Source organism: Delphinapterus leucas, unplaced genomic scaffold (assembly GCF_059928025.1).
Source record: "Delphinapterus leucas isolate spDelLeu-1000000601 "Yukka" unplaced genomic scaffold, BTC_Dleu_Yukka2 spDelLeu_asBTCV2_sq82, whole genome shotgun sequence".
In the NCBI taxonomy this organism is placed as follows: Eukaryota; Metazoa; Chordata; class Mammalia; order Artiodactyla; family Monodontidae; genus Delphinapterus; species Delphinapterus leucas.
Genome location: NW_028322291.1, coordinates 926,663 through 951,723, shown reverse-complemented (window position 1 = coordinate 951,723; position 25,061 = coordinate 926,663). Strand labels below are relative to the sequence as shown.

The 25,061-nt window shown below is 46.7% G+C and overlaps 1 protein-coding gene across 3 annotated transcripts; it reads left to right on the top strand.

Moving 5' to 3' along the window:
- The first annotated feature begins 7,280 nt into the window (after positions 1-7,280).
- LOC111186661 (protein-L-isoaspartate O-methyltransferase domain-containing protein 2) lies at positions 7,281-24,106 on the top strand. 3 transcript variants are annotated; one of them, XM_022597464.2, is made up of 7 exons: positions 7,299-7,378; positions 7,615-7,689; positions 12,071-12,407; positions 16,943-17,045; positions 18,404-18,575; positions 20,337-20,460; positions 23,194-24,106. In XM_022597464.2, the coding sequence occupies exons 3-7, from the start codon at positions 12,101-12,103 to the stop codon at positions 23,571-23,573; spliced, it is 1,086 nt and encodes a 361-aa protein (XP_022453172.2). In that variant the 5' UTR covers positions 7,299-7,378; positions 7,615-7,689; positions 12,071-12,100; the 3' UTR covers positions 23,574-24,106. The 3 variants fall into 3 exon arrangements, with proteins under 3 accessions (XP_022453170.2, XP_022453172.2, XP_022453171.2); XM_022597462.2 differs by lacking the exon at positions 7,615-7,689 and having other exon boundaries at positions 7,281-7,378; XM_022597463.3 differs by lacking the exons at positions 7,299-7,378; positions 7,615-7,689 and adding an exon at positions 7,760-11,124.
- The last annotated feature ends 955 nt before the right edge of the window (positions 24,107-25,061 follow it).

Here is a 25,061-nt window from a genome sequence, read left to right as displayed (position 1 = left end):
AGTTCAGGAGGTTTTTGTTTGTTTATTTTAATAGATTTTGGGGGTATATTCTATGTAGACAATCTTGTCGTCTGCGAACAAAGACAGTTATTTCTTCCTTCCAAATCTGCACACCCTTTCTCTCCTTTTCATGTCTTATTGGATTAGCTAGAGCTTCTAGTACAATGTTGAAGAGAAGTGGCGAGAACATTCTTGCCTTATTCCCAATGTTATGGGAAAGTATCTGTTTTCTCATCCAGTATGATGTTTGTTGTGGGTTTTCTGTAGATGTTCTTTACTAAGCTGAGAAAGTTCCCCTCTAATTCTAGTTTGCTGAGAGTCTTTATAGTGAATGGGTATTAGATTTTGTCAGATGCTTTTTCTGCATCTAACAAAATCCGATTTCATATCCAAAATTGATATGATCATAAGATTTTTCTTCTTTAGCCTGTTGATGTGATGGATTACTTTGAAATGTTAAATGTATCCCTGGAGTAAACTGCACTTGGTCGTGGTGTGTAATTCATTCTATATATTATTGGATTCAATTTGTACATATTGGATTTTTGTGTCTATGCTCATGAGAGATATTGGTTTGTATTGGGTTGGCCAAAAAGTGCCTTCAGTTTTTAAGTAAAAATAAAAGACAAATTTTTCATTTTCACAAAGACCTTTATTGAATAATGTATTCGCTCTTTCGTTCCACTACCTTCTGCCATTTTCCAGGCAACTTCATCATTCCATCTTCCCAAAACTTTTTGTCTTTTTGAGCAAAGAACTGTTCCAGGTGCTTTTTACAGTCTTCCAGGGAATTGAAGATTTTTCCATTAAGAGATTTTGTAAAGACCTAAATAAATGGAAATCCAAAGGTGCAATATCTGGGGAATATGGCAGATGAATCAGAGCTTCCCAGCCAAGCTGTAACAGTTTTGCCTGGTCATCAAAGAAACATGTGGTCTTGCATTATCTTGATGGAATATTATGCATTTTCTGTTGACTAATTGTGGACGCTTTTCGCTTTCTGTTGAGTGCTGCTTTCACTTGGCTTAATTGGGAGCAATACTTGTTGGAATTAATCGTTTGGTTTTCTGGAAGGAGCTCAGAATAGAGGACTCCCTTCTAATCCTACAATATAAACAACATCACATTCTTTGGATGAAGACCAGCCTTTGGTGTGGTTGGTGGTGGTTCATTTTGCTTGCCCCACGATTTCTTCTGTTCCACATTATTGTACAGTATCCACTTTTCATCGCCCGTCACAATTTGTTCTAAAATGGAACGTTTTTGTTGCGTTTAAGTAGAGAATTGCATGCGGAAATACGGTCAAGAAGGTTTATTTTCACTTAACTTATGCGGAACCCAAACATCAAAGCGATTAACATAACCAAGCTGGTGCAAATGATTTTCAATGCTTGACTTGGATGTTTTGAGTATGTCAGCTATCTCCCGAGTGGTATAACATTGATTGTTCTCAATCAATGTCTCGATTTGATCTGTCCACTTCAACTGCTCTACCTGACTGTGGAGCATCATCCAGTGAGAAATCTCCAGCACGAAACTTCGCAAAGCACTTTGGACATAGTCAATTAGGCACAGCACCTTCTCCATACACTGCACAAATCTGTTTTTGCGTTTCGTTGCATTTTTACCTTTCTTGAAATAGTAAAGCATAATATGCTGAAAATGTTGCTTTTTTTCCTTCCATCTTCAATATTAAAATGGTTACACAAAAATTCACCAATTTTGATAAGTCTTGTTTTAAATGCACGCTGATATGACAGCTGTCACAGACAATCTAACAAAATTGCTTCGAATGAAGTTAAAGACAGCTAAGTGCTACTAGAGCATCTTACAGAAAAAAACAAATGACACTTTTGGTCAACCTAATACTTTCCCTTTCTTGTAATGTCTCTGTCTAGTTTTGGTATTAGGGAAATTCTGGTCTCGTAGAATGAGTTAGGAAGTGTTCCCTAGCTTCTGTTTTGTGGAAGAGATCAGATAACTGGTATCATTTCTTCCTTAAGTTTTTGGTAGAATTCACCAGTAAACCCATCTGTGCCTGGTGCTTTCTGTTTTGGAAGGTCATTAATTATTGATTTCTTTAATAGATGTAGGACTATTCACATGATCTATATATCCTTGTATGAGTTTGGTAAGTTGCGTCTTAAAATGAACTGGTTCATTTTTTAGATTATCATATTTGTGAGCTAGAGTTGTTCACAATATTCTTTTTTTAAAAAAATTAATTATTTATTTGGCTGCACTGGGTCATCATTGCTGTGTGCAGGCTTTCTCTAGTTGTGGTGAGCGCGGGCTACTCTTCACTGTGGTGTGCGGGCTTCTCATTGCAGCGGTTTCTCTTGTTGCAGAGCAAGGGCTCTTGGCGTGTGGGCTTCAGTAGGTGCAGCGCATGGGTTCAGTAGTTGTGGCGCACAGGCTTAGTTGCTCCGCAGCATGTGGGATCTTCATGGACCGGGGCTGGAACCCGTGTCCCCTGCACTGGCAGGTGGATTCTTAACCACTGCGCCACCAGGGAAGTCCCCACAATATTTTTATTTGCTTTTAATATTCATGGGATCCATAGTGATGGCCCTTATTTCATTTCTGATAATTAATAATTTGTATCTTCTATTTTTCTTGGTTAGCCTGGCTAGAGGTTTATCAATTTTATCAGTCTTTTCCGAGAACCACCTGCTGGTTTCACTAATTTCCCCTATTGATTTCTGTTTCATTGATTTCTGCTCAAATTTTTATTATTTCTTTTCTTCTGCTCACTTTGGATGTAATTTGCTCTTTGCTGTGTCAGTCCCAGCTTGTTGATGGTGATGCTCTCAGCTAGGAATGCCTGAGGCACTTTCTGGGCCTGTATTACTTGTAGTGAGCCCCGGAGACATCCCCCCCTAACCCTGCTACTGGGGCAATGTTGTGGCTGGACTGGCTCTTGTGGTTCTTATTATGATCACTGGATGCGCTTTAGCAAAAACCGTGAGGGAACTCTGAGGAACAAGATTTATTACTCACAGGTGCTGGAGGGTACATGGCACAGCTCAGGGCCACACAGCAAGGTCAGAGGGGGAGAAAGAGAGCCTGGGGCTTTGCCTTTATTAGGGTCTGAGGGTGGGGTGTCTAGGATCATGGGATCACTCATTACTGGCAAGCCTGGAGCATAAGGGCAGGAATTAGGGTGTAGGCAGGGTCATTCAGGTGCTCAGTTTTCTAGGTCTCCCAGGGTTTTCTGAAATGGGAACACTCCATGCAAGGCGGGAGGGGAATTCCCTACCTGATTGTTTTGCTAGTTGTCGTGTCATACAGCTGGTGATATGTTTATTCACGAGCCATGTCATCTGACATGGATGCCTCGGTAATCAAAGCTTCACGCCAGGCACTTACACTACACTCTTCTCCCCTTTGTTTTTGAATTTACTTATTTTTGGCTGCGTTGGGTCTTCGTCGCTGCACGCGGGCTTTCTCTAGTTGTGGCGAGTGGGGGCTACTCTTCCTTGCGGTGCGCAGGCTTCTACTTGTCGTGGCTTCTCTTGTTGCAGAGCATGGGCTCTAGGCGTGTGGGCTTCAGTGGTTGCAGCATGTGGGCTCAGTAGTTGTGGTGCACGGGCTTAGCTGCTCCGTGGCATGTGGGATCTTCCCAGAGCAGGGATCAAACCTGTGTCCCCTGCATTGGCAGGCGGATTCTTATCCATTGCACCACTGGGGAAGCCCCTCCCCTTTGTTTTTGAAAGCTAGAATTCTAGGGTGGCAGGGTTTTGTTCTTCCTTTTAGTATTTTAAATATGTTACTTCACTGTCTTCTTGCTTGTATTGTTTCCATCAGGAGATCTGCTGTCAGCCTTATTTTTATTCCTTTGTACATAATGTGTCTTTTTTTCTCTGGGTGTTTAAGTTTTTTCTCTTTATCACTGGTTGAGCAACTCGATTGTGTTACACCTTGGTGTAGTTTCCTTCATGTTTCTGAGCTGGAGGTACATTGAGGTTTGTAGTTTTCATCAAATTTGGAAAATTTTCAGCCTTTGTTTTTTCAAATAATTTTTTCCCTCCCAACCTGTCTTTCCTTCTTTCTGGGACACTAATTACATGTATATTAGGTCACTTGAGGTTGTCCCACAGTTGTCATTGAGGCTGTTAACTTTTTATTCTCCTTTCTCTCCATGTCTTATTTGGGACAGTTCCTATTGCTACCTCTTCAAACCTTCCTGCAGCAATGTCCAATCTGCTGCTAATAATATCTGCAGAGTTTTCAACTCAGACATTATAATTTTCATTTCTAGAAGCTATATTTGAGTCTTTTATTGTAACCTCTATGTCTCTACTTAACTGTTTTCAGTACTTGATATTCATTATAGCACCCGTGTTAGTGTCTTTGTCTACTGATACTAAGATCTGTGTCAGCTCTGGGCCAGTTTCAATTGCTTGATTTTTCTCCTCATTATGAGTTGTATTTTCCCCCTTTGTGTACCTGACAATTTTAGATTGGGTGCCAGACACTGTGAATTTTACCTTGTTGAGGGTTGGATATTTTGTGTTCTTAAAAATATTCTTGGGCTTCCCTGGTGGTGCAGTGGTTGAGAGTCTGCCTGCCGATGCAGGGGACATCCGTCCTCTAACCAATGTCCAGTGAACCAAGAGGTTTTCCAGTCTGGCTGGTGGGAGCCCGTACTACTTCCTGCCTTGTTACGGTGCGGGGCGTTGCCTCGAATCCTTCTGGGCGGTTCTTCGCCCAGACTTGGGTTGTTTACTGACATGCATGCGCTGATCAGTTCTCTGCTGAAGCTTTGGTGTGTGTGGGGGGGTCCCCTGCAGATCCCCAAGTTCCTTCTCAATGTCGCCTTCTCCTCACCAGCTGTGGCCCCTAGCTGCCTTGGCTTCCCTGAATTCTCAGTTTTATCTCCTCGACTCAGGGAGTCCTTCTGGCTCTGCTTGGGTTCCCTTTCTCTGCACTGCAGCCTGGAGATTCTCACAGTGGTAAGATGGGGGCAATTGCAGGGCTCAGTGCATTGGTTCTTCATCTCTCAGGAGTCACTGAGCTTTGCTGCACAATGTTTAGTGTCCCGAGAACTATTGCATCACGTATTTTGTCCATTTCTTTGTTGTTTCACGAATGGGGGCAAGTCCAACTCCGGTCACTGCATCTTGGTCAGAGCTTCAGAGTTTCTTAGTACAGAGTTTCAGTTTGGAATTATGAAAAAATTCTGGAGATCGATAGTGGTGATGGTTGCACAACAATTAGAATGTACTTGATGCCACTGAACTGTTCACTTAAAAATGGTTAAAATGGTAAATTTCATGTTATCTATATATTACCACACACACAAAAAAAACACCTTAAAAAAAGGGCTACCTGAACAAAGGGAAGTCCTAGTACTGTTCTTTGAAGATGACAACACAACCCCGCATGTGGCTCCAGCCTCGGGTGTGCTCCTGCCTCGGGCCTATGCATGACCACCCCTGTGCCTGGGGACCCCTCCTCCAGATACATCAACCATGAGTGGCCCACAAATCACCCAACCCAAGCCTACATCTTTCAGTGAGCTTTCCCAATACCTGTTAGAGACACCCCACAGCTCCCCATGGTGTGACCCCCCACTCCCTGGGACAAGGAATAATCCCAGCTCATCCAACTACAGTATGTCTGGTGGCCTTGGCAGGGCACTGACATCTCTTTTACAGACGGACAAATTCTGCATGGGCTGGATGCTGTCAGGAAGCAGGGGTATCTAAATGAGTGATACCTGTGAGGGGCAGGGCAGAGGGAGGCTCAGCTATGCTGAGGCAGGAGCAGGCCTCACTGCTGTGGGCTGGGAGAGGGCATGCTGGTGGCACAGAGACCTGGTTTTGGCTTCTACCTGGACAGAGTTAAGATGTGGCCTTTGTCACAGTGCAGCTTTTCTGCCAGATGTCTGTGTCCAGCAGGACAACCTTGCCGTGAGCCCAGGCCAACTCCCATGGTCAGGGCTGCCCTTCTTCCTGGAGAGCATGCTAATATCTACTCCAAGGAAATAATCTCTGTAAAGTGCTTAGCATGATGCTCTACAAAGACCAGTACTGATGGTATGTTGTCTATTATTTATATTAGGAAGACCACTCCGCAGAGCAGAGGGAGGGGTGGTGAGATGCGAGGCTACAGCCTGGCCGCATAGAGAGGAGGGAAGCAAGGCCTAGGCAGGGTGGGGTGGATGGAGGGCATATCCCCTCACAGCAGGGAGAGGGTCAAGGATGGCTCCAGGGCGTCTGTAATTTGAAACAGTCACAGACTATCACAGGCAATCAGGTAGGAAGGGCTCTGAGAGCCAGTGTGACCGTCACTAGGTTGGCGGCAACCACAGGGCCACTGATTCGGGGCTGTGGACCACCAAGAGAAGCAAGCCTTCCCTGGAACGTGGAAAGTGGTGAAAACCATGCCCCCAAGTGCAGCTCAAGTCTGGGGAGGAATGTGGGGGCAGGAGGGACCCAGGCAGCAGTGCTTGCACCTGTTAAGTATAAGGGCTCCCTTATAGGACTGTGTCTAAAGAAAGGGTCCTGCTGCTCAAGACTCAGCTGGAAAACCTATGTGAGTTTCGGGCAGATTTCACAAAGTTTACTGGGTAGGCCGGGCAGGTGGCCCACAAGGGATGTGTGGCATCAGGGCAGAAGGCCCCCCCGCGTCGGTGGGTGGCCGGGGAAGTAACACCGAGGACCTGCCAGTGGGCCAGGATGCAGGGGCAGGCCACTTCTGAGACGCAGAATGACAGGAAGGGCTGATCAGGATGCGGCGTGGGAGGCGGCGGTGAAGCCAGTGAGGGTGGGTGTGCAAGCCGGGGCTGTGTGGACCCCTCGCAGGGGTGGGCATGGTAGGGGCTCCTGCCCACTTCAGCTCTCCCTGGCCTGCAGCCATTGGACCCTCTCTTGGCACAGCTGGATCCTTCCGGTCCTGCAGATCTTCGCTGGAATGTCCCTTCCGTGTCATCCAAGCCACAGTAGCCACCGCCGCCGCCAGTTGCTGTCCATCCCCTGTGTTTTCATTTCTTCCTCACCGGTCGGTCCCCTCCTGGAAGGTCACTTCCAAGGAGTGAGCCCTGCCTGTCGTGGTCACAGCTGAGTCCTGGCTCGCGGTGGGGCGCGGAAGAGTTAACGCTCACCTGCGGCTGCCCTTTGACTTCCGCCTCCCAGCGGAGCGCGTGGCCGGCCGGGACGTCTGGATGGGGCCCTCCGCTGCGCCGTTGCCCCTTTAAACGCTGGACCCAGGCGCACGCGCAGTAGGGCGTTCGGGCGCGCAGGCGCAGTGGGGCGGTGGATGTTTACGGCGGCGGAGGTCGGGGCTGCGTAGTGGGAGGCGGACTGGCGAGGGGCGCCAGAAGAGCTGCAGGTGCGGCCCAGCGGCCGATTCCGCGGGCCCGCCGAGCCAGGAGGTACTGAGCCGCCGCCGCCGCCGCCGCCCTCGGCCCGGCCTGCAGCGGGGTATGGGGGGCGGTGCGGCCCCTCGGCCCCCTCCCCCTCTCTCCCTCCTCTCCACCCCTCCCCTTCCCGTGGTCCCGGGCTCCCGGACCCTCCCCCAGGGCCGCCCTCTCTTCTCCCAGTCTTCCTGTCCTCTTCCGCTGTCCTCTCGTTCCCCACCCCCAAGCATAAACACCCCTCCGCGTCCCAGGCGTCTCCCGTCGCCCCTCCCCCCTCCCCGGGGGTCCGCCCTCCAGCGTTCCGGGGGTTCCCGAGGTCTCTCCAGGTGCGCATTGCTTACACCCCTTGGGTTGACTTAACTCTCCAGACGCGTAGCTCGTTCCTGACTTACTAAGTAGGAAACATTTGCAGTTAGCACGGCAAGTGGAGAGTTACCAAGGTTTGAAACAGGTTGTACCTTTTCCGAAGGTGACAGAGTCTGTTAAGGAAGTATTGGCCCTTCAAGCCTTGGGGACTTAGCTTCAGGCAAGACCTGAAAGACGCCTTCCGTTGGGAAAGGAGAGCTCGCCGGGCTTTGGTTCGTGTGTTTTGTTTGTGTTTGCGAGGGCCTGTGTCTCCCGAGTTGATGTTTGCACATCAGAGAAGTCCTTTATTTCCCCCCTTTGCTCAATGTGCTTGTCAACGTTTTCTTCGTTCTTTTTGACCAAGGAGGGGCTGAAGTAAACAACTGCATTCTCAGTGTTGGGTAGACCGGCAGGTCCCTGTATAAACAAGTCCGAACTTGTGGCTCTGCTGGGGGGAAATAGAGCCATACGCTAGGGTGGGAGGGGCCCTTGGAGATGGTGGGTTTCGGCCCCTGAGACCAGCGCCTGGGCCCCCTCCCTGCTTGTACTTGGCGCGGGACATCCCTGGCGGGGAGAGACTCCTCGTTCTGACAACGTGTCAATGTTTTCAGTTCCAGTTTTAGAAAGCATTTTTTTGTGTGTTTAGTAGAAATTATCTCCATCCAACACGTGTTCCACTGGCCTGGCTTTTATCAGGCTCATTCATGTATAGTGTGTATATGGTAGCCTTTCGAGTACTTGGGGGAAAAAAATCCCTCTGCATTCCTTGTAAGAGTTTTGGTTTTCAAAATGAAAGAAGTCTCCATTTCTTCCATTATTCCTGCGGCAGGAGGTGTGGTTTTGGTTCCTTCTCCCCAGCTCATCTTCCAGCTGAATTACTTTGTCCATGTTGCCCTTAATAAGTAGCCTGATAAACCCAGCGTCGACTTGAATCTTGGCCCCGGGTATCAGAGCTGCATGCTCCGTTAGCCTGGCCACTGTCACAGCCTCCTCGATTGTCCACCTGAGACCTTCCGATGCCTGGTCCTGCTCCAGATGGCTGAGCGCTGTCTCCTCCCTGTGCCCTTACGGCTGGTTTTGGAAGAAGCAGCATTAGAGTAAGGCTTTCTTGTTGGGTGGTGCCCGGTTACTGCGGAGCGGTGAATTCAGGGTTGCAAAGTATAGTCGAGTGCAGCATCCGAAAAATGACTTGCCATTACTTTGAAAAATTGAATTTGAGTGGCTTGTAGGTCCAGATTTGGTTTGGCAAGGACATCTCTTAACCTGTTGCTGGTGTTTTTGGTGGCGTTAGGACTGATCACATTCGTGGTCAGTAATAAGCAGTGATTGTTTCCAGTGTGAGGGAGTGTTAGATTGCCAGGGAAAGTTAATAGTAAATATCAGATCCTACAGGTTATCACGTGCAGCCTACCAGTGGCAGCAGATAGGGTTACCACGTAGTTATTTCGTCTGTCATTTTGGGTAGAGATTACCAGTGTGTTCATTGGTAAAGAATTTTGCTCCCTTGAGGATTTTTTAAAGCTGTATTTGGTGTGGGGTAAAGAACATAGGCCCGGGGTTGAATGGCAGCCCTGTCCTTTCGCACTGGTGTGTGACCACGAGAATAACTTCTCAGTCCCAATATGCCTAATAATGTCGTAAAGCCAAAATGAGGTCGTGACGGGCAGGTGGTGCCTATAAAAAGGTTGTAGTTAGTTGCTAGTTTTACTAAAAACCTAGCCTTTGCACGTGGAATAAACTTTCAAAGTGAGGCAAAGTTGAAAATAAGGGATAAATACTTAGTAGACAATGAAACATACCCAACATATACTCCATGTTTGCTTTCTGAGGATAGAACATTATACTTTGCGGGCTTCTGGGTGAAGAGGTGGCTTTCAGGTCCGTCCTGGAGGATGTGTGGGTGCCAGACATTTCCCTAAAGCAAGCAAACATGACCCAACTTTTTACTGGTGACCCCAATTTTAAGATGACTGTCCAAGACTAGGGCTATAGGCCTTAGCCTCAGAACTAAGTGGCTCACCCAGGATTAAACTTGACCTCATTAGCACTTTATCCCATCTGGCTAAGTTAACTGGCCGTGGAGTGTAACCAGGAAGGGCTCTGAAACAATTTAGAGTGGGGGTGAGAATCTAATAATTGGAAGATCCTAGTGATTTGGAAGTCTAATATTCAGCTCTAAAGTCTTTAATTTATTTTATATATTTTTATTTTTTAAATTAAATAAAATTTTTTTATTTTTGGCTGTGTTGGGTCTTCGTTGCTGCACGTGGGCTTTCTCTAGTTGCGGCGAGTGGGGGCTACTCTTCGTTGTGGTGCACGGGCTTCTCATTGCGGTGGCTTCTCTTGTTGTGGAGCGTGGGCCCTAGGGCGCGCGGGCTTCAGTAGTTGCAGCAAATGGGCTCAGTAGTTGTGGCTCGCAGGCTCGGTAGTTGCTTAGTTGCTCTGCGTCATGTGGGATCTTCCCGGCTCAGGGGTCGAACCCACGTCCCCTGCGTTGGCAGGCGGATTCTTAATCACTGCGCCACCAGGGAAGTCTTCAGCTTTAAAATCTTGACGATGAAGATGAACTGTTCCAGCCATAACATAGAAGAGCGTTTGTATTAAAAGTCCCACCTTTCACACATTTTGTGTCCTTGTGAGAAGCTGAAGATTAGTCTGTGTGGTCGGTGGCTTTCATTCCTGGGGAAATCTCTCCCACCACAACTGCCAGTTTTGTGTGTGGGGTGTGTGTGTTTGGAACTCTTAGTTGTGGCATGCGGACTCTTAGTTGTGGCATGTATGTGGGATCCAGTTCCCCGACCAGGGATCAAACCCGGGCCCCCTGCGTTGGGAGCGCAGAGTCTGACCCGCTGGACCACCGGGAAGTCAGTGCTGTTTTCTTTTTTCCCAGCAATTTGTATCAGATGTTTTGTAAACATTACCATTTTATTTGAAGTAAAAGTCCCTAGGGTAAGTATAAAATTGGAGTTGTTTAGGAAGAGTAAAACCTCTACAGGTGAAGGAGCATTTTCGCTGTGAACTAGAGGAGGGTACGCGGTGTTCTGGTAGCCGGCTCAGAGGGGAGCACGTGCTGTTGCTTTGTCTTCTTGAAGGCGGTTGGGAGGAGAGCGGAAATGTACTTTCCGTTGTTGACGAGCTGGAAAGGTTGTGTAGTAGGTATTGATACTTCGAGGAGTTGAGGGAGTTCTAGTAGCAGCTTCTCTTGCTCCTAAGCTGTAGCCTTGAGACGGGTGCTGTGTTCGTCACAGTGAGGTGTGTGTCACAGTATGTTTCGTGGGGAAGAGGGTTTTGTGGGTGTTGTTTTTGCCTGAAGTTTGTACATCAGAACGTCCAGATCGGAGCTTGAATGGACTGCTTGACTTGGTGTTTATGTGCATGTGGGATGTGGAGTTGCTGGATAAAATATAAGACAGCAGGTAAATTTGAATTTCAAATGAACAATGAATAACTTTTTATTATTTGTTGACCTGAATTAAAAAAAAATTTTTTTTTTTGCTTTTGAAGATTTATGTACATAAAAAGGATCTACAGCACTTGAAATATTCAAAGAGGTTGATATTAGAATGATTTTCTAGTAGACATATCTGCTCTCTTTTTATGTTTACATTCAATGATTTTTCCATATGTGGATATATACCTGTTAAGATAGATACATATTCGGGATTTCCCTGGTGGTCCAGTGGTAAAGAATCTGCCTTACAATACAAGGGACGCAGGTTTGATCCCTGGTCGGGGAACTAAGATGCCACATGCAGCAGGGCAACTAAGCCCGGCACCATAACCACTGAGCTCGTGTGCCTCAACTAGAGAGCCTGAGTGCTGCAAACTACAGAGCCCACGTGCCCTGGAGCCTGCGCGCCACAACTAGAGAGAGAAAACCCACATGCCACAACTAGAGAGAAGCCTGCATGCCGCAGTGAAAGAGCCCACATGCCGCAACTAAGACCCGACCAAGGGAAAAAAAAAAAAAAGAGATTGGTGTATATTCAAGATGATTTTAATCCTAAATGCTTGACCTTCTAGAATGATGACTTTTAGTAAAGTTTTGAATTCATACTTTAATGATGTTTTTAAGTCGTCAGCTATGTTTTAGGTATTGCATGTTCATCTGTATTCAGTCCATACTATAAATTACAAACTCATTTTTGGATGGATATAATTGAATTTCAAATTTAACTTTTTTTTTTTTGAATCTGGCATTCTTGGGAGTGGAGGAGGGTAAGGTGGGAGCGGTGGGTGATGACTAAATATATTCCATCTGTATTACTTTCAGAATTCAGAATCTGAAATTGGTATGTGTTTAGAACTTCTATTGCTCCGCTCTAACCTTTAGTATGAATTGCCCTTTTAAAAATCGTAAAGCGGCAGCTTTCCGTAAGCGCGGTCCCGAAGATGGGAGGTGCGGTGAGTGCTGGTGAAGACAACGATGAGCTGATAGACCATCTGAAGGCGGCGCAGTACATCCGCTCCGAGCTGGTGGAGCAGGCCTTCCGAGCTGTTGACCGCGCCGACTATTACCTCGAGGAGTTTAAGGAGAACGCGTACAAGGACTTGGCGTGGAAGCACGGTAACATCCACCTCTCCGCTCCGTGCATCTACTCGGAGGTGATGGAGGCCCTGGACCTGCAGCCTGGCCTTTCCTTCCTGAACCTGGGCAGCGGCACCGGCTACCTCAGCTCCATGGTGGGGCTCATCCTCGGTGAGTCTGGCTCTGTCCCACGTAGGAGGGAGAGCCTGCCGGCAGCGTGTCCTTTTGTGGAGACCGAGTTGTAACTGCCCTCGGCCTTCCAGGCCGTCGTGGTGTGCACACAGCCCCTGGGTGGGGGGTGATTGTATTAATCGAGAAATCGCCATAAGGAACAGAAGCGTCCTTCTGAAGCTTTCCTGTCCCCCCAGCCTGCACCTCCAACATCTGATCGGCACACCCTCCTTTTGGACAACGGAGGACCTAGACATTGTATAAATCTGGACCGTATGGTCATTTCTCGATTAATACAGTCACTCAGCCTGCCCTGTCATGGTCTCTAAACAGGGAATAGTTAACTTTAAAGTCCCCTGGAAGTTAAAGTTCTTCCAAGCAGTTTTTGTTTTTGTTGTTTTAATACTAAAAAAGTTAATACTTGTAAGTTGTTTATTTTTAAATATATTCCAGGGATGGGAAGGATTTCACAAGTTATCTCATTTGAAGCCATTTAGCCTGTTTTCCCAGGTTTGCTAAATATCAAAGCTTTCGGCTTAAGTATCTTAACATCGTTACCGGGTCAGTGTAAGATTCCGAATATTGGCGATTTCAAGTAATAACGGCTTTAAAGTCATGTTTAAATCATTAGTGGTCCATCACAATATTGTTTCTTTGCGGTTGATACAGGCACTTAAGAAAATCTTAGCAGTAACAGTTGCTTTTTGTGGATATGGAATGAAACTTTTGGTTTCTTTATAAGTTCATATACTTTAGAATTTGCTGAAGTTTTGAGATTCTGATCATCTGACTTTAGGCTATAAATTGCTACCCTCAGATTATTAAATGTGAATTTTTTTTTTTTAAGCTAAATGCTTTTTGAACTTAACTTGGATTGAAACTGCTTTGCAAAGGGAGCCAGGGTTATTCATCATTCTGGAATTAGTGAATTGTAATTCCCTCTGTTGGAGCTGAAAAATTGGAGGAGCTAAGGATAAGGTGGTCAGGTTATCAAACTGGTTAGATTAGAAATGCTGTTGAAAAGAACTGAAATGCTCAGGAAAAGGTGACTTAAAGTAAACCTCAGCTGACCTGCTGCACTTGATGTTGTGTAGAAGTTACAAAGAAATGGCTTACAACTGATGTTGCTGTTTGTCTTTTCTGAGTCCCCTCTTTCTTGGGAATCTCACTAGTTATTAGGGGAGGAGAGTTCTGAAGGAAGGAAAGCTGTGTTTTCGGCTGCAGTGGACACTGCGTGGTGCTTTGATGTATTTGAAGGAGGTAACTTGAGAGTTTGCATTCACGGGTAGCCATCTTGGATCTGCAGGGAGAAAGCTGCGCGCACTGCACCGTTTTCACTGTCTGGATGCTGTGTGTCCTGGGCCTCCCTGTCTGGTTCATTCAGCCGTGACGGTGCTTCGTGCAGATCACTGCAGAGGTGAAAACCTTGCTGGCCTCCCAGTGCCTGCAGATGTGAGGCTTGAAGTGTTTCATTTGACTTAGGGGTTCTTATTCTCTGACCGCAGCCCTTCTGCCACATTCCTGTGCTCATTCTGTGGCTCCACCCCTTTGCTGAGGGCGCTCCCTTCTTGAGGTCCCAGTTGGTGGTGGGGAGGACGCAGCACTTGTCAGCTTAACCTGAAAGTGTCGTGTGATGTCGTGTGATGCTCTGCTTGGGGGGCCTTGTGGGACTAGTTTCAGTGTTGTGTCTTTGGTGCCACCATCTTGACCACCCCCTGTACTCCCTCTGCTTTTAGTTCTCTTTTTATTGGGGTGGGTCAGGGGATATGTGTTTTTAGTCTGGTGTGAAGCTTCTTGGGAATAGGAGGTGTGTCCTCAATAAGTGCCTAACAAAGGTGAGGGGCTGATGAGAACGTGATGAGAGGGGGAAAAAAGGCCAGTTTTCTTGGTCTCTGGCAAGTGACCAAGAGAGCAGCGGGGATGGAAACGGAATAATGTGGATGTGATATAAACACTGGAAATGTGACTTCTCAAGTAGGCTGTGGTTTTTCTTTTTATAACTATGTTTATTCTTTTTTTAATGATATTTTATTTATTTATTTAATTTATTTTTGGCAGCGTTGGGTTATTTATTTATTTATTTAATTTTTATTTATTCTTGCTGCGCACGGCTTTCTCTAGTTGCAGTGAGCGAGGGCTACCCTTTGTTGCGGTGTGCAGACTTCTCATTGCGGTGGCTTATCTTGTTGCAGAGTGTGGACTCTAGGTGAGTGGACTTCAGTAGGTGTGGCACGTGGGCTAAGTAGTTGTGGCTCGCGAGCTTTAGAGCACAGGCTCAGTAGTTGTGGCGCACGGGCTTAGTTGCTCTGCGGTATGTGGGATCTTCCTGGACCAGGGCTCGAACCCGTGTCCCCTGCATTGGCAGGCGGATTCTTACCGACTGAGCCACCAAGGATGCCCGTAGGCTGTGTTTTGATGAGAGAGTGTTACAGCAGCAGCTCTGTACGTGACAGGTGTTGAGAAAGGAGAGCGCGTGAGTCATCCAGCAGAGGCAGGGAGGCCTGGGCCTGGGGCCAGGCTGCTGCACCAGGAAGGGGCCAGATGAACCAAGTGGCAGAGTGCAAAGCTGTGGGCGCACAGAGGGTTGCATTTACCAGGATTTCTGTTGGACTGTAGGGTTGAATGCTGCACTGTGACTTTATATGTATGTCTTTTATTTATTTTTTTATAAGATGTTTTTGATGTGGACCATTTTTAAAGTCTTTATTGAACTTGTTACAGAATTGCTTCTGTTTTATGTTTTGGTTTCTTGGCCCCGAGGCGTGTGGGATCTTAGCTCCCCAACTAGGAATCGAACCCGCACCCCCTGCATTGGAAGGCAAAGTCTTAACCACTGGACCACCAGGGAAGTCCCTGTATGTCTTTTAAATAAAACCCTATGTGCCCTGTTCATTTTCACATGCAGATTTTTTTAAATTGAGGTATAACTTACCCGTAGCAAAGTAACAAGTGTGAAGCGTGGAACTTGGTGAGTTTTTACATCCACCTCCACGTAAGCATCACCCAGAACAAGATGCAGAGTAGAGTCTGTGCCCCAGAAGTCCTCATGGCCACCGCCCCATAGCAGGACCCCACCCCTCCAGAAGGGGGAAGATGCTCACCTCCGTCACACAGATGAGCGTTACCTGTTTTGACGTTCATACAAATGTTTTTATTTTAATTTAATTCAATTTAATTTATTTTTTAATTTCTTTTTTGCATTTTTAAAAAAATTTATTTTTGGCTGCATTGCGTCTTCGCCACTGCGCGAGGGCCCTCTCCAGCTGCGGCGAGCGGGGGCCGCTCCTCATTGCGGTGCGCGGGCCTCTCACTGCGGTGGCCTGTCCTGCTGCGGAGCACGGGCTCCAGGCGCGCGGGCCCCAGCAGTTGCGGCAGGCGAGCTCAGCACCCGTGGCTCGCGGGCTCCAGAGCGCAGGCTCAGCAGCCGTGGCACACGGGCCCAGCTGCTCCGCGGCATGTGGGAATCCTCCCGGACCAGGGCTCGAAGCTGTGTACCCTGCACTGGCAGGCGGACTCCCAACCACTGTGCCACCAGGGAAGCCCTATTTTTATTTTTTATTTAAAAAAATTTTTTGGCTGTATTGGGTCTTCGTTGCTGCACGTGGCTTTCTCTAGTTGTGGTGAGCGGGGGCTACTCTTCATTGCGGTGCGTGGGCTTCTCATTGCGGTGGCTTCTCTTGTTGCAGAGTACGGGCTCTAGGCGCATGGGCTTCAGTAGTTGTGGCACGTGGGCTCAGTAGTTGTGGCTTGCGGGCTCTAGAGCGCAGGCTCAGCAGCTGTGGCACACGGGCTTAGTTGCTCTGCGACACATGGGATCTTCCCGGACCAGGGCTCGAACCTGTGTCCCCTGTGTTGGCAGGCGGATTCTTAACCACTGCGCCACCAGGGAAGTCCGACCTTCATACAAATGGATTCTTACAACACAGAGATTTAACGAAGCTGTTTGTGTCAATAGTTCTCACCGAGATTTAACCCAGAGGCGTTTGTATGTGGAGGAAGCGCTTTCATCAAGTGGGCTCCCAACTTTTCTCACAGCTTTATTTCCAGTTACTGATAAATTTCTTTTGATTAAAAAAGTTTCATTTTGATTTTGGAATTATAGTTTTATTTTAATGATGATTAAAACCTATTTTGTGAGAATTAAACACCACATCTGAGTGTTTGGGGAGACCTTTGATGGAAAACAGGCCTGTGTCCACTTTCATTTGCAAATACATGCTTCTTCTTTAATTCATTAGTGGCACTTTGAACTCTTGGTTACAGGCCTTGGCTTTTTTACATTTTCAAATGATTCCGTAGAAGTTTGAGGACAGGGAGATCCAGGCTTTAGGAAGCTGTGGGAAAGAGTATTGGTGATGTGGTGAGCAGAGGCCAGCCTGCATATTTAAATATTGGGCTGGGTGATTTAGGCCCAATAACGTGTATTTCTGTAATTATACATGCCAAATCAAATGTGTTGTAGTCTATGAAACAGAAATAAAGAATAGGGGTTCTTGCCCTAATTCTACATGTTTTCTTATCCTGAAACCTTTTAGGTCCTTTTGGTGTGAACCACGGGGTGGAACTCCATTCAGATGTGACAGAGTATGCGAAGCAGAAGCTGGACTTTTTCATCAGGACAAGTGACAGCTTCGACAAGTAAGATCAAATCTGTCTGTGGTTCTGGGTGTCAGTTATAACTTAAACTTTGGATTAAATGGAAAGAAATCAGTTTATTACTCTTCGTGTTCCGGGAAACATGATTAAACTGTGGCAGGAGAGTCAGGGATATGTGTGTATCTGTTCTAATTATTCTTAAAATATTTTGTGTTCTTAAGGGCCTTACGTTTTTTATTTATTTATTAATTTTTATTTTCTTTACAAATTTATTTATTTATGGCTGCGTTGGGTCTTCGTTGCTGTGCACAGGCTTTCTCTAGGTGCGGTGAGCAGGGGCTACTCTTCGTTGCGGTGTGCGGGCTTCTCACTGTGGTGGCTTCTCTTGTTGTGGAGCACGGGCTCTAGGCGCACGGCTTCAGAAGGTGTGGCATGTGGGCTCAGAAGTTGTGACATGCTGGCTCAGTAGTTGTGGCACATGGGCTTTAGGGCGCAGGCTCAGTAGTTGTGGTGCACGGGCTTAGTTGCTCCGCGGCATGTGAGATCTTCCCAGACCAGGGCTCGAACACGTGTCCCCTGCGTTGGCAGATGGATTCTTAACCACTGTGCCACCAGGGCAGTCCAAGTTTTTTAATTATGATACCTGAAGGTAATTTCTCACCAGTATAAGAGAACAAATAGAATGTTCATTTTTCCCAATTTTCGTGTTTCCAGTAGAGACAACATTTTATCACCTACTTGTTTGCAAAATGGAATTGTTGCATTTGTCTTTATTTTTTTATTTTAAATTTATTTATTTATTTTGGCTGTGCAGGCTTTCTAGTTGTGGCGTGCGGGCTTCTCTAGTTGTGGTGCATGGGCTTAGTTGCAGTATGTGGGACCTTAGTTCCCTGACCAGGGATCAAACCCGGGTCCCCTGCGTTGGGAGCACGGAATCTTAACCACTGGACCACCAGGGAAGTCCCACATTTGTCTTTAAATGGCACCATGTAGCTAGCTCTTGCATTTTAAAACAAAGCGTTAAAGTTCTTATTTTAGGGATTAAAATTTTTAGAAAAACCAAATATAATTTTCCCTCTTTTTACTCGGTTAGTAGATCTTGAATAAGATAATAAAATAAGATAATAAAAATAGCCAGTAGTGATGCTTGGAGCTTGGGTGATTTAAGCTTGGATTGCGCCTATGATATTGACTTTCACAATATTTGGTTTGGAATTTCTAGGGTTCTGCTTATTACTAGCGTAATTCTTCCTGAAGTCTGGGGTCCAGCTTCTGCCTCTGATCTTGCTATGTTGCTGTGGGATTGTGCAATGAAAACATACCCGTGTTTAGTGTAGATTTACTATGTAGGCTTGTTCTGATGTGATATATTTAGTTGTGGAAAACATTGTTTGCTTCAGGTTTGACTTCTGCGAGCCCTCCTTCGTCACTGGCAATTGCCTGGAGATCTCTCCAGGCTGCTCTCAGTATGACCGGGTGTACTGCGGGGCAGGCGTGCAGAAGCAGCACGAGGGGTACATGAAGAGCCTCCTCAAAGTCGGGGGCGTCCTGGTCATGCCGCTGGAAGAGAAGGTCAGGTCCCCACGTAACCCACGATTTTGCACACTTAGCTGCCTGCCAGCGTCGGTTCCGGGGGTCTGACGTGCACTTTCCTTCGTAACTCTTGTAACAATGCCCTCCATTTCACTGAGGATGAGACAGGCCGCAGAGGCAGCCAAGGCGGGGCAGGTCCTGACTCAGGCGGGCATCCCAGAGCCTGCACTGCAAGGCTGACCTGCCGCCCTCTCTCTCCTCCCTCCTCGTCTTTTCTGTCCTCTCCCCCTCCTCCCCCCGCCCCCCCTTAGCTATTCTTTTATGCTTTTTCTAGTATTGGAATTACAGTACACATAAAAAAATATTAGAGTAATTCTATTTTGGTAGCTAGTCTAATTGTTAAATTCCATGGTGGCGGGTACTGTACAGAATCCCTTGCTGAGTGGGAATCTTGTCCAGGTCTACTTGGCTATGCATGTTTCTGTATGTTTTAGATACTGTGTTTCATTGGGAAAACAGATTGCCATAAATGAGCAACCTATCCGTCCCAAACAACTAGGAAAAACAGAAATGACAAATGTTAGGAGATTGTGCGTTTTGGTGAAATTTTCTTCAGTTTTAAAATATTAGCATTCAATTCATTTTGTTTGAAAAGTAATTATTTATTTTAGAAAATCCAGAAGATGTGAACATTAAGAAAAGCTATTCACAGTCCCTAATGACTGTTAGCGTGTGATTCTTGTAGCCCTCTCCTCTTAGTTTGTATCCTTTCAAAAAGGTTATTGTACACTAAGGTGTTTTACTTAACAGAGTTTGTGAATATGATTTTAAGTTACTTAATATTCCACATCATCGTTTTTTAGTGCTTATGTGGTAGCCGGCTGAACCATTGACCAGTTAATTATCTGGCTCCTATAATCAGACATTAGGTTGTATGTCGTTTTTATTGTTATTTACTGTTACGTAAAGACGGTAGTGAACGTCCTTAATAAAAAAAAAAAAATATTCTTCAATATTTCAGTTTGTATCTGCAAAAGATAAGGGCTCTGTGTTTTAAAACTTCATAACAAAACCGTTATCAACCTAAAAAAGTTAATGGTAATTCCTTAATATCTTGAAACGTCCAGCTAGCGTTCAGGTTTTCCTGATTGTCTCAAAACCAGGCTGAACAGCTTACTTGAATGGGACCCCATTTAGGGCTGTGCCCTGCACTTGGTGGATTATCTCTTCGGTGTTGTTAATCTCCAAGTTTTCCTTCTTTCTTGCAATTTATTTGTTGAAGCAATCAGGCCATTTGCCTTCGAGAGGTTCCTGCTGCTGTTCAGTGGGGGCGAGATGATCTCTTTCCAGTTCCCACCCTCCAGAAACCACAGCCAGGGACTCCGTCTAGGCTGAAGCATCACAGCTGGTTGTGAGGGTCTCTAACGACTTGTACTTGAGAATCGCCCCATCTCCTTACGTTTCCCCCGCCACACGGACTTTTTCTGTAGAGTCCAAGAAGGTTGTCTCATCAGAATCCCCACATTCCTTCTCTGATTGTTTCCTCTTGTCACCCGTTAACTTCTTTCCCTGTTAGATATATTTTCTGTACTAGAAGCTTGAGTATATTTGCAAGAATATCATTAAGTTATGTGTAATTCTTGCCACATCGCATTATGGGCACATTGCAGGCCCGTATTGTCAGGGTTTTTCATTATTAGTGTCTGTGTTTTTTCAGGTTGTGTATAGGAATGATTATATTTAAATCGACACTACCAGTAGTCAGACCTTTTGAATCTTCTCGTTTTGTCTTTGGGATAGTTGACTAAGATAACTCGGACGGGTCCTTCCGCCTGGGAAACCAAAAAGATTCTGGCTGTGTCTTTTGCTCCACTCATCCAGCCCTGCCAGTCGGAGTCAGGAGAATCAAGACTTGTCCAGTTACGTGAGTATGAAGATTCTTGCTTACTGTTTAGATCTTTTCACTGTCGTTAGAATTTGAAGAGAAATAAAATTCATAAGAAACCTTTTAATGTTAAAGAACACTTTTCCACCCATTGAAGCCTTTAAAGTTTTACAAGTGATGTTTAAAAAGTCACTCAAAAAATTATAGTCTACGTTTAGCCTATTTCGGGTTATTTTAGGATGTTTGTGCTTGCTATTCAAGGATGAAAAGGAACCCCTAGAAAGAAAGAGAAGGGAAGAGAAGCGTGAGCAGAGGCACACTGGCCGTGAGCTGGACGTCGCTGGTGTGCGGGGCACGTATGCCGGGGACGTCCGGGTTAGGGTTAGGGTTAGGGTCAGGGTCAGGGTCAGGGTCAGGGTCAGGGTCAGGGTCAGGGTTAGGGTTAGGGTTAGCAGCGTTTGGCTGCCCTGTGTTATTTGAAGCCACGGGATGGATGTCAAACCAAGGACTAATAGGCGTAAGCGGAGAGGAGCTCGCCAGAGTGGGGGTCGTGGGAACGTGAGGTGGGCAGGTGGGTTAGACCCGAGTTTATCATGTAGGTGGTAGAGTCCGTCCCATGTTTTAAATAGAAGATGTGGGGACTTCCCTGGTGGCACAGTGGTTAAGAATCCACCTGCCAGTGCAGAGGACACAGGTTCGAGCCCTGGCCCGGGAAGATCCCACATGCCGCGGAGCAACTAAGCCCGTGCGCCACAACTACTGAGCCTGCGCTCTAGAGCCCTCGAGCCACAACTACGGAGCCCATGTGCCACAACTACTGAAGCCCACGCACCTAGAGCCCGTGCTCTGTAATAAGAGAAGCCACCGCGATGAGAATCCTGAGCACTGCAATGAAGAGTAGCCTCCGCTCGCCGCAACTAGAGAAAGCCCGCGCGCAGCAACGAAGACCCAACGCAGCCAAAAAATAAAAAACAACCCCCCCCCCGCTCAAAAAACTCTAAATAGAAGATGTGGCACCTCTGTATTCTGGATTCCCTGGTGGTCAGGGGAGGGTGAATTTGTCAAATGTGTGCTCCCTGAAAATCCCACCGGAATGGGTAGGCAGGCACTGCCCGTGGGTGGGGAGGGCACCGCCTTCCAGAGCCCCTGCAGAGTTTCAGAAGGTGAGGTCACAGGTGGGATCTATGACAAGTGTGTTGATCATGCCTGGGTAAGAATCATGAAGATGTGGAGGGTACCCCGAGATGTGGGTTTTGAGGCTTCAAAGCAAACGTGGCACAGTGAACAATGTCGATGCTATTTAGGGCTCCTGAAGGGAACTTGTGATCTTGTCTCCCGGACCAGAGGTTCTTAGACGAGTAGAGTCACGTTGATGAGGGCAGTGCACACGGAGGCCGTGAGGATGTGGTCGTGTGCTGCACAGGGGATGGGGTCAGCTCTCGGATGGACGGGTGAGTGACCAGACTGCAGGCTGAGCTGGTCAAGAGGCCGCTGGGATTTTCTGGGCAAGAGATAAAGACTGAAGCTAAGACATGGGGCTCTACAGTGGCAGGGGCTCAGGAGGCGTGTAGGGCCTGTCTGAGGGAGGAGGTGGGCCTGAGGTGGCTGGCATGTTATGGAGGCGGGTCTGCAGGAGGCCCTGACCCCAGCAGGACTGGGTTAGAACCTGGGGAGCCTTTGGCTGCCCTGTGTTATTTGAAGCCCACGGGATGGATGTCAAACCAAGGACTAATAGGATAAGCGGAGAGGAGCTCGCCGGGCTGGGTGGAAGAGGAGGAGGCCAGGGGATGAGGCGGCCCCCACCGATGGCACCTCAGGGTGAGCTGGAGAGGCCAGAGCTGGCCCTTGGGAGGTCTGAGAAGGGGGCGACAGCAAGTGGAGTGGCGGGGGAGGAGTGCTGCCGCCACCTCCTGCTCGGCCGAGTCGGGGTGTCAGGGCCGCGCGAGTGCAGTGTCCTGACAAAGGGGAGGAGGGTGCTGCGAGCCGGGGGCGCCTCCAGGGCATTGGGCGCTGAGCAGGTTCTGCTCGGGCCTCTGTGATTCTGGTAAGAGATGTGGGCAACAGAGGAGCCCTCCGGATAGTTTGGGTTGTTACTTTTTGGAGAAGTTAGGTTCAGGGGGGTAAGAAGTGGTGCTGACTTTCAGTGTCATGCATTTAAACACATGGCCCCTAGTGATTCTCTTCCCCTCAGAAGAGCCCTTATATTGCCATGTGTGTATTGCCTACACATTTGCCTAAATTGAGCTTTAATTACCAGATTTTATTTTTCCTTGATGTGCTTTGGGACTTTCGTTCTTAAAAATGTTTTGGAACTGCTTTTTCTCTACTTTAATAAAAAAGGAACAAATTCTTAAATTTCTGAAATACTGTGAAAATATAAAAACAGATAAAAGAATTGTAGAGCCATGTGGTCACTGTATTTTTACTGGATGAGACAATGCATCACTGAACACGGCAAATAGGGAAATGAAGCCGGTTGTCAAAGAACCAAACGCTGTAACCCTGGTTCTTATTCTTCCATTGATTGATTAGCCAAGCAGTACTGCTTCCTTTTCTTATCTGATTTAAAGGTCAGTGCATTTGAAAATATCTTTGGAAAAATACCATATGAATGCAAATTAGAGTATAATTAACATTTGCCTACAGCACTGTCCTATTCTTGTAATGTGTTTGTAAATACGCCAGTAAATGAAAATGTGGTTAGAATTTTCTCAGGTGTCTAGACCTTGTGGTGTCACGAGGGTGAGGCTGACGGTCTCGCTGTCTGCACAGCACCCCTGGCGGTTCGCAGCCTCCAGGACCTGGCGCGCATTGCCATCCGGGGCACCATTAAGAAGGTCATCCACCAGGAAGCTGTGAACAAAAACGGGAACAGACTGAAGAACACTCCCAGGTTTAAACGGAGGAGAGTTCACCGCCGCCGAATGGAAACGATTGTCTTTTTGGACAAAGAGGTGTTTGCCAGTCAGATCTCCAACCCCTCTGATGACACCAGCTGCAGAGACCTGGAAGACGAGCGGCAAGAAGAAGAGGTGACAACCCCGCCGGACACCAAGCCTGAGCCCCCGGTGAACTTCCTGCGTGAGAAGGTCCTGAACCTCCCTCTGCCAGATCCCCTGAAGTACTACCTGCTTTATTACAGAGAAAAGTAAGTCTGTGGTCCAGGGGAGGAGGTCAAGCCTTCCTGGAGGGCTGCCCGCAGCAGGTGCACTGGAGAAGGAAGGGGCTCCCGCTCTGCATCTCGTCTTCTCGTCTGTCCTTGACTGTCCTGTAGAGTTTTCATCCAGTCATCTGATTTCTGTAAACACAGTCTGACAAACATAAGGTGCAAGGGGGGAATGTCTCAAAAGGGCGAGAGTCTCCTGGAGGAGGGGTTGACTTCACACTCTCAGGAAATGCTGAGGTCTACACGTGGAGGTGGCCTGGAGACCGTTTCTTACACAAGGTACTCGTGTCTGCATCAGAAAGGAAAACTGAAGTTGAAATTAACCTGTGTTTCTTATATTTATGTTTATGTTTCTATATATGTTAAACCTTTCCTAACATTTTGTATTTTGTATTTACATGTTGGTTTGTGACTTTTAAACCAGAATTTGGTTACAAGATATATATATATATAGATATTGAATATAATATATGTGAAATAATTTGGTATTGATCTAATAAACATAAAGGAGAATCATCAGTGAGTTTCCCTGTGTGTCAGCACCTTTCTCCAGAGTCAGTCTGAGACACTACTTTCTGTTTTCAAACAGATGAATTATATATATAGTCTGTGTTGTCTGCAAGCTCTATATTGTAAACCACATTCTAGACAGTGGCTGACTCTTATGTTTTGATTAGTCTGTATTTTTATATGTGACTTTCGTCTTGAAAGTAGTACAGCCATAGACATGTGCAAAACAAATAACAAATTTATAAATATTAAGTATATAATGTAGAAATCAGCTGTGTATTTAAAAATATTTTTGCCCATCTGGAGGGGATTAATGCAAGGAATATGAAACAAAGGTTTTAATGAACTGATATACAACAGATACCAGTAAAGGTACCAATAAAGGTACCAATAAAGGTAGTTACGACGCTTTAGCCTTCTTGGCATTGCTTCTGTTTCCTGTGTGGAATTAAAATTCTTGGCTACATTTTGTTTTCAAAAATGTTTTAAAATAAACTTTAAAAAATTAGAATCAGGGCTTCCCTGGTGGCGCAGTGGTTGAGAGTCCGCCTGCCGATGCAGGTGACACGGGTTCGCGCCCCGGTCCGGGAAGATCCCACATGCCGCGGAGCGGCTGGGCCCGTGAGCCATGGCCGCTGAGCCTGCGCGTCCGGAGCCTGTGCTCCGCAACGGGAGAGGCCACAACAGTGAGAGGCCCACGTACCGCAAAAAAAAAAAAAAAAAAAAAAATTACAATCCTGTACTTTCTTTCACCGTTTGCATTATTGCTGAAGTCTGTACCATTCTAGCACACCTAGGGGAGGCGTGATATGTGATTAAACACAGGAAGTTGGAATAGACGGAGTGGCTACATGAGAGCATAGGCGTCTGGAGAGAGTCTGGTTTAGTTTTTTGGCACGATTTCCCCCTATCGTCAAAATGTTAAGTAAAAGATATTGAGTAATGGCATCATATCTTGTGGGGC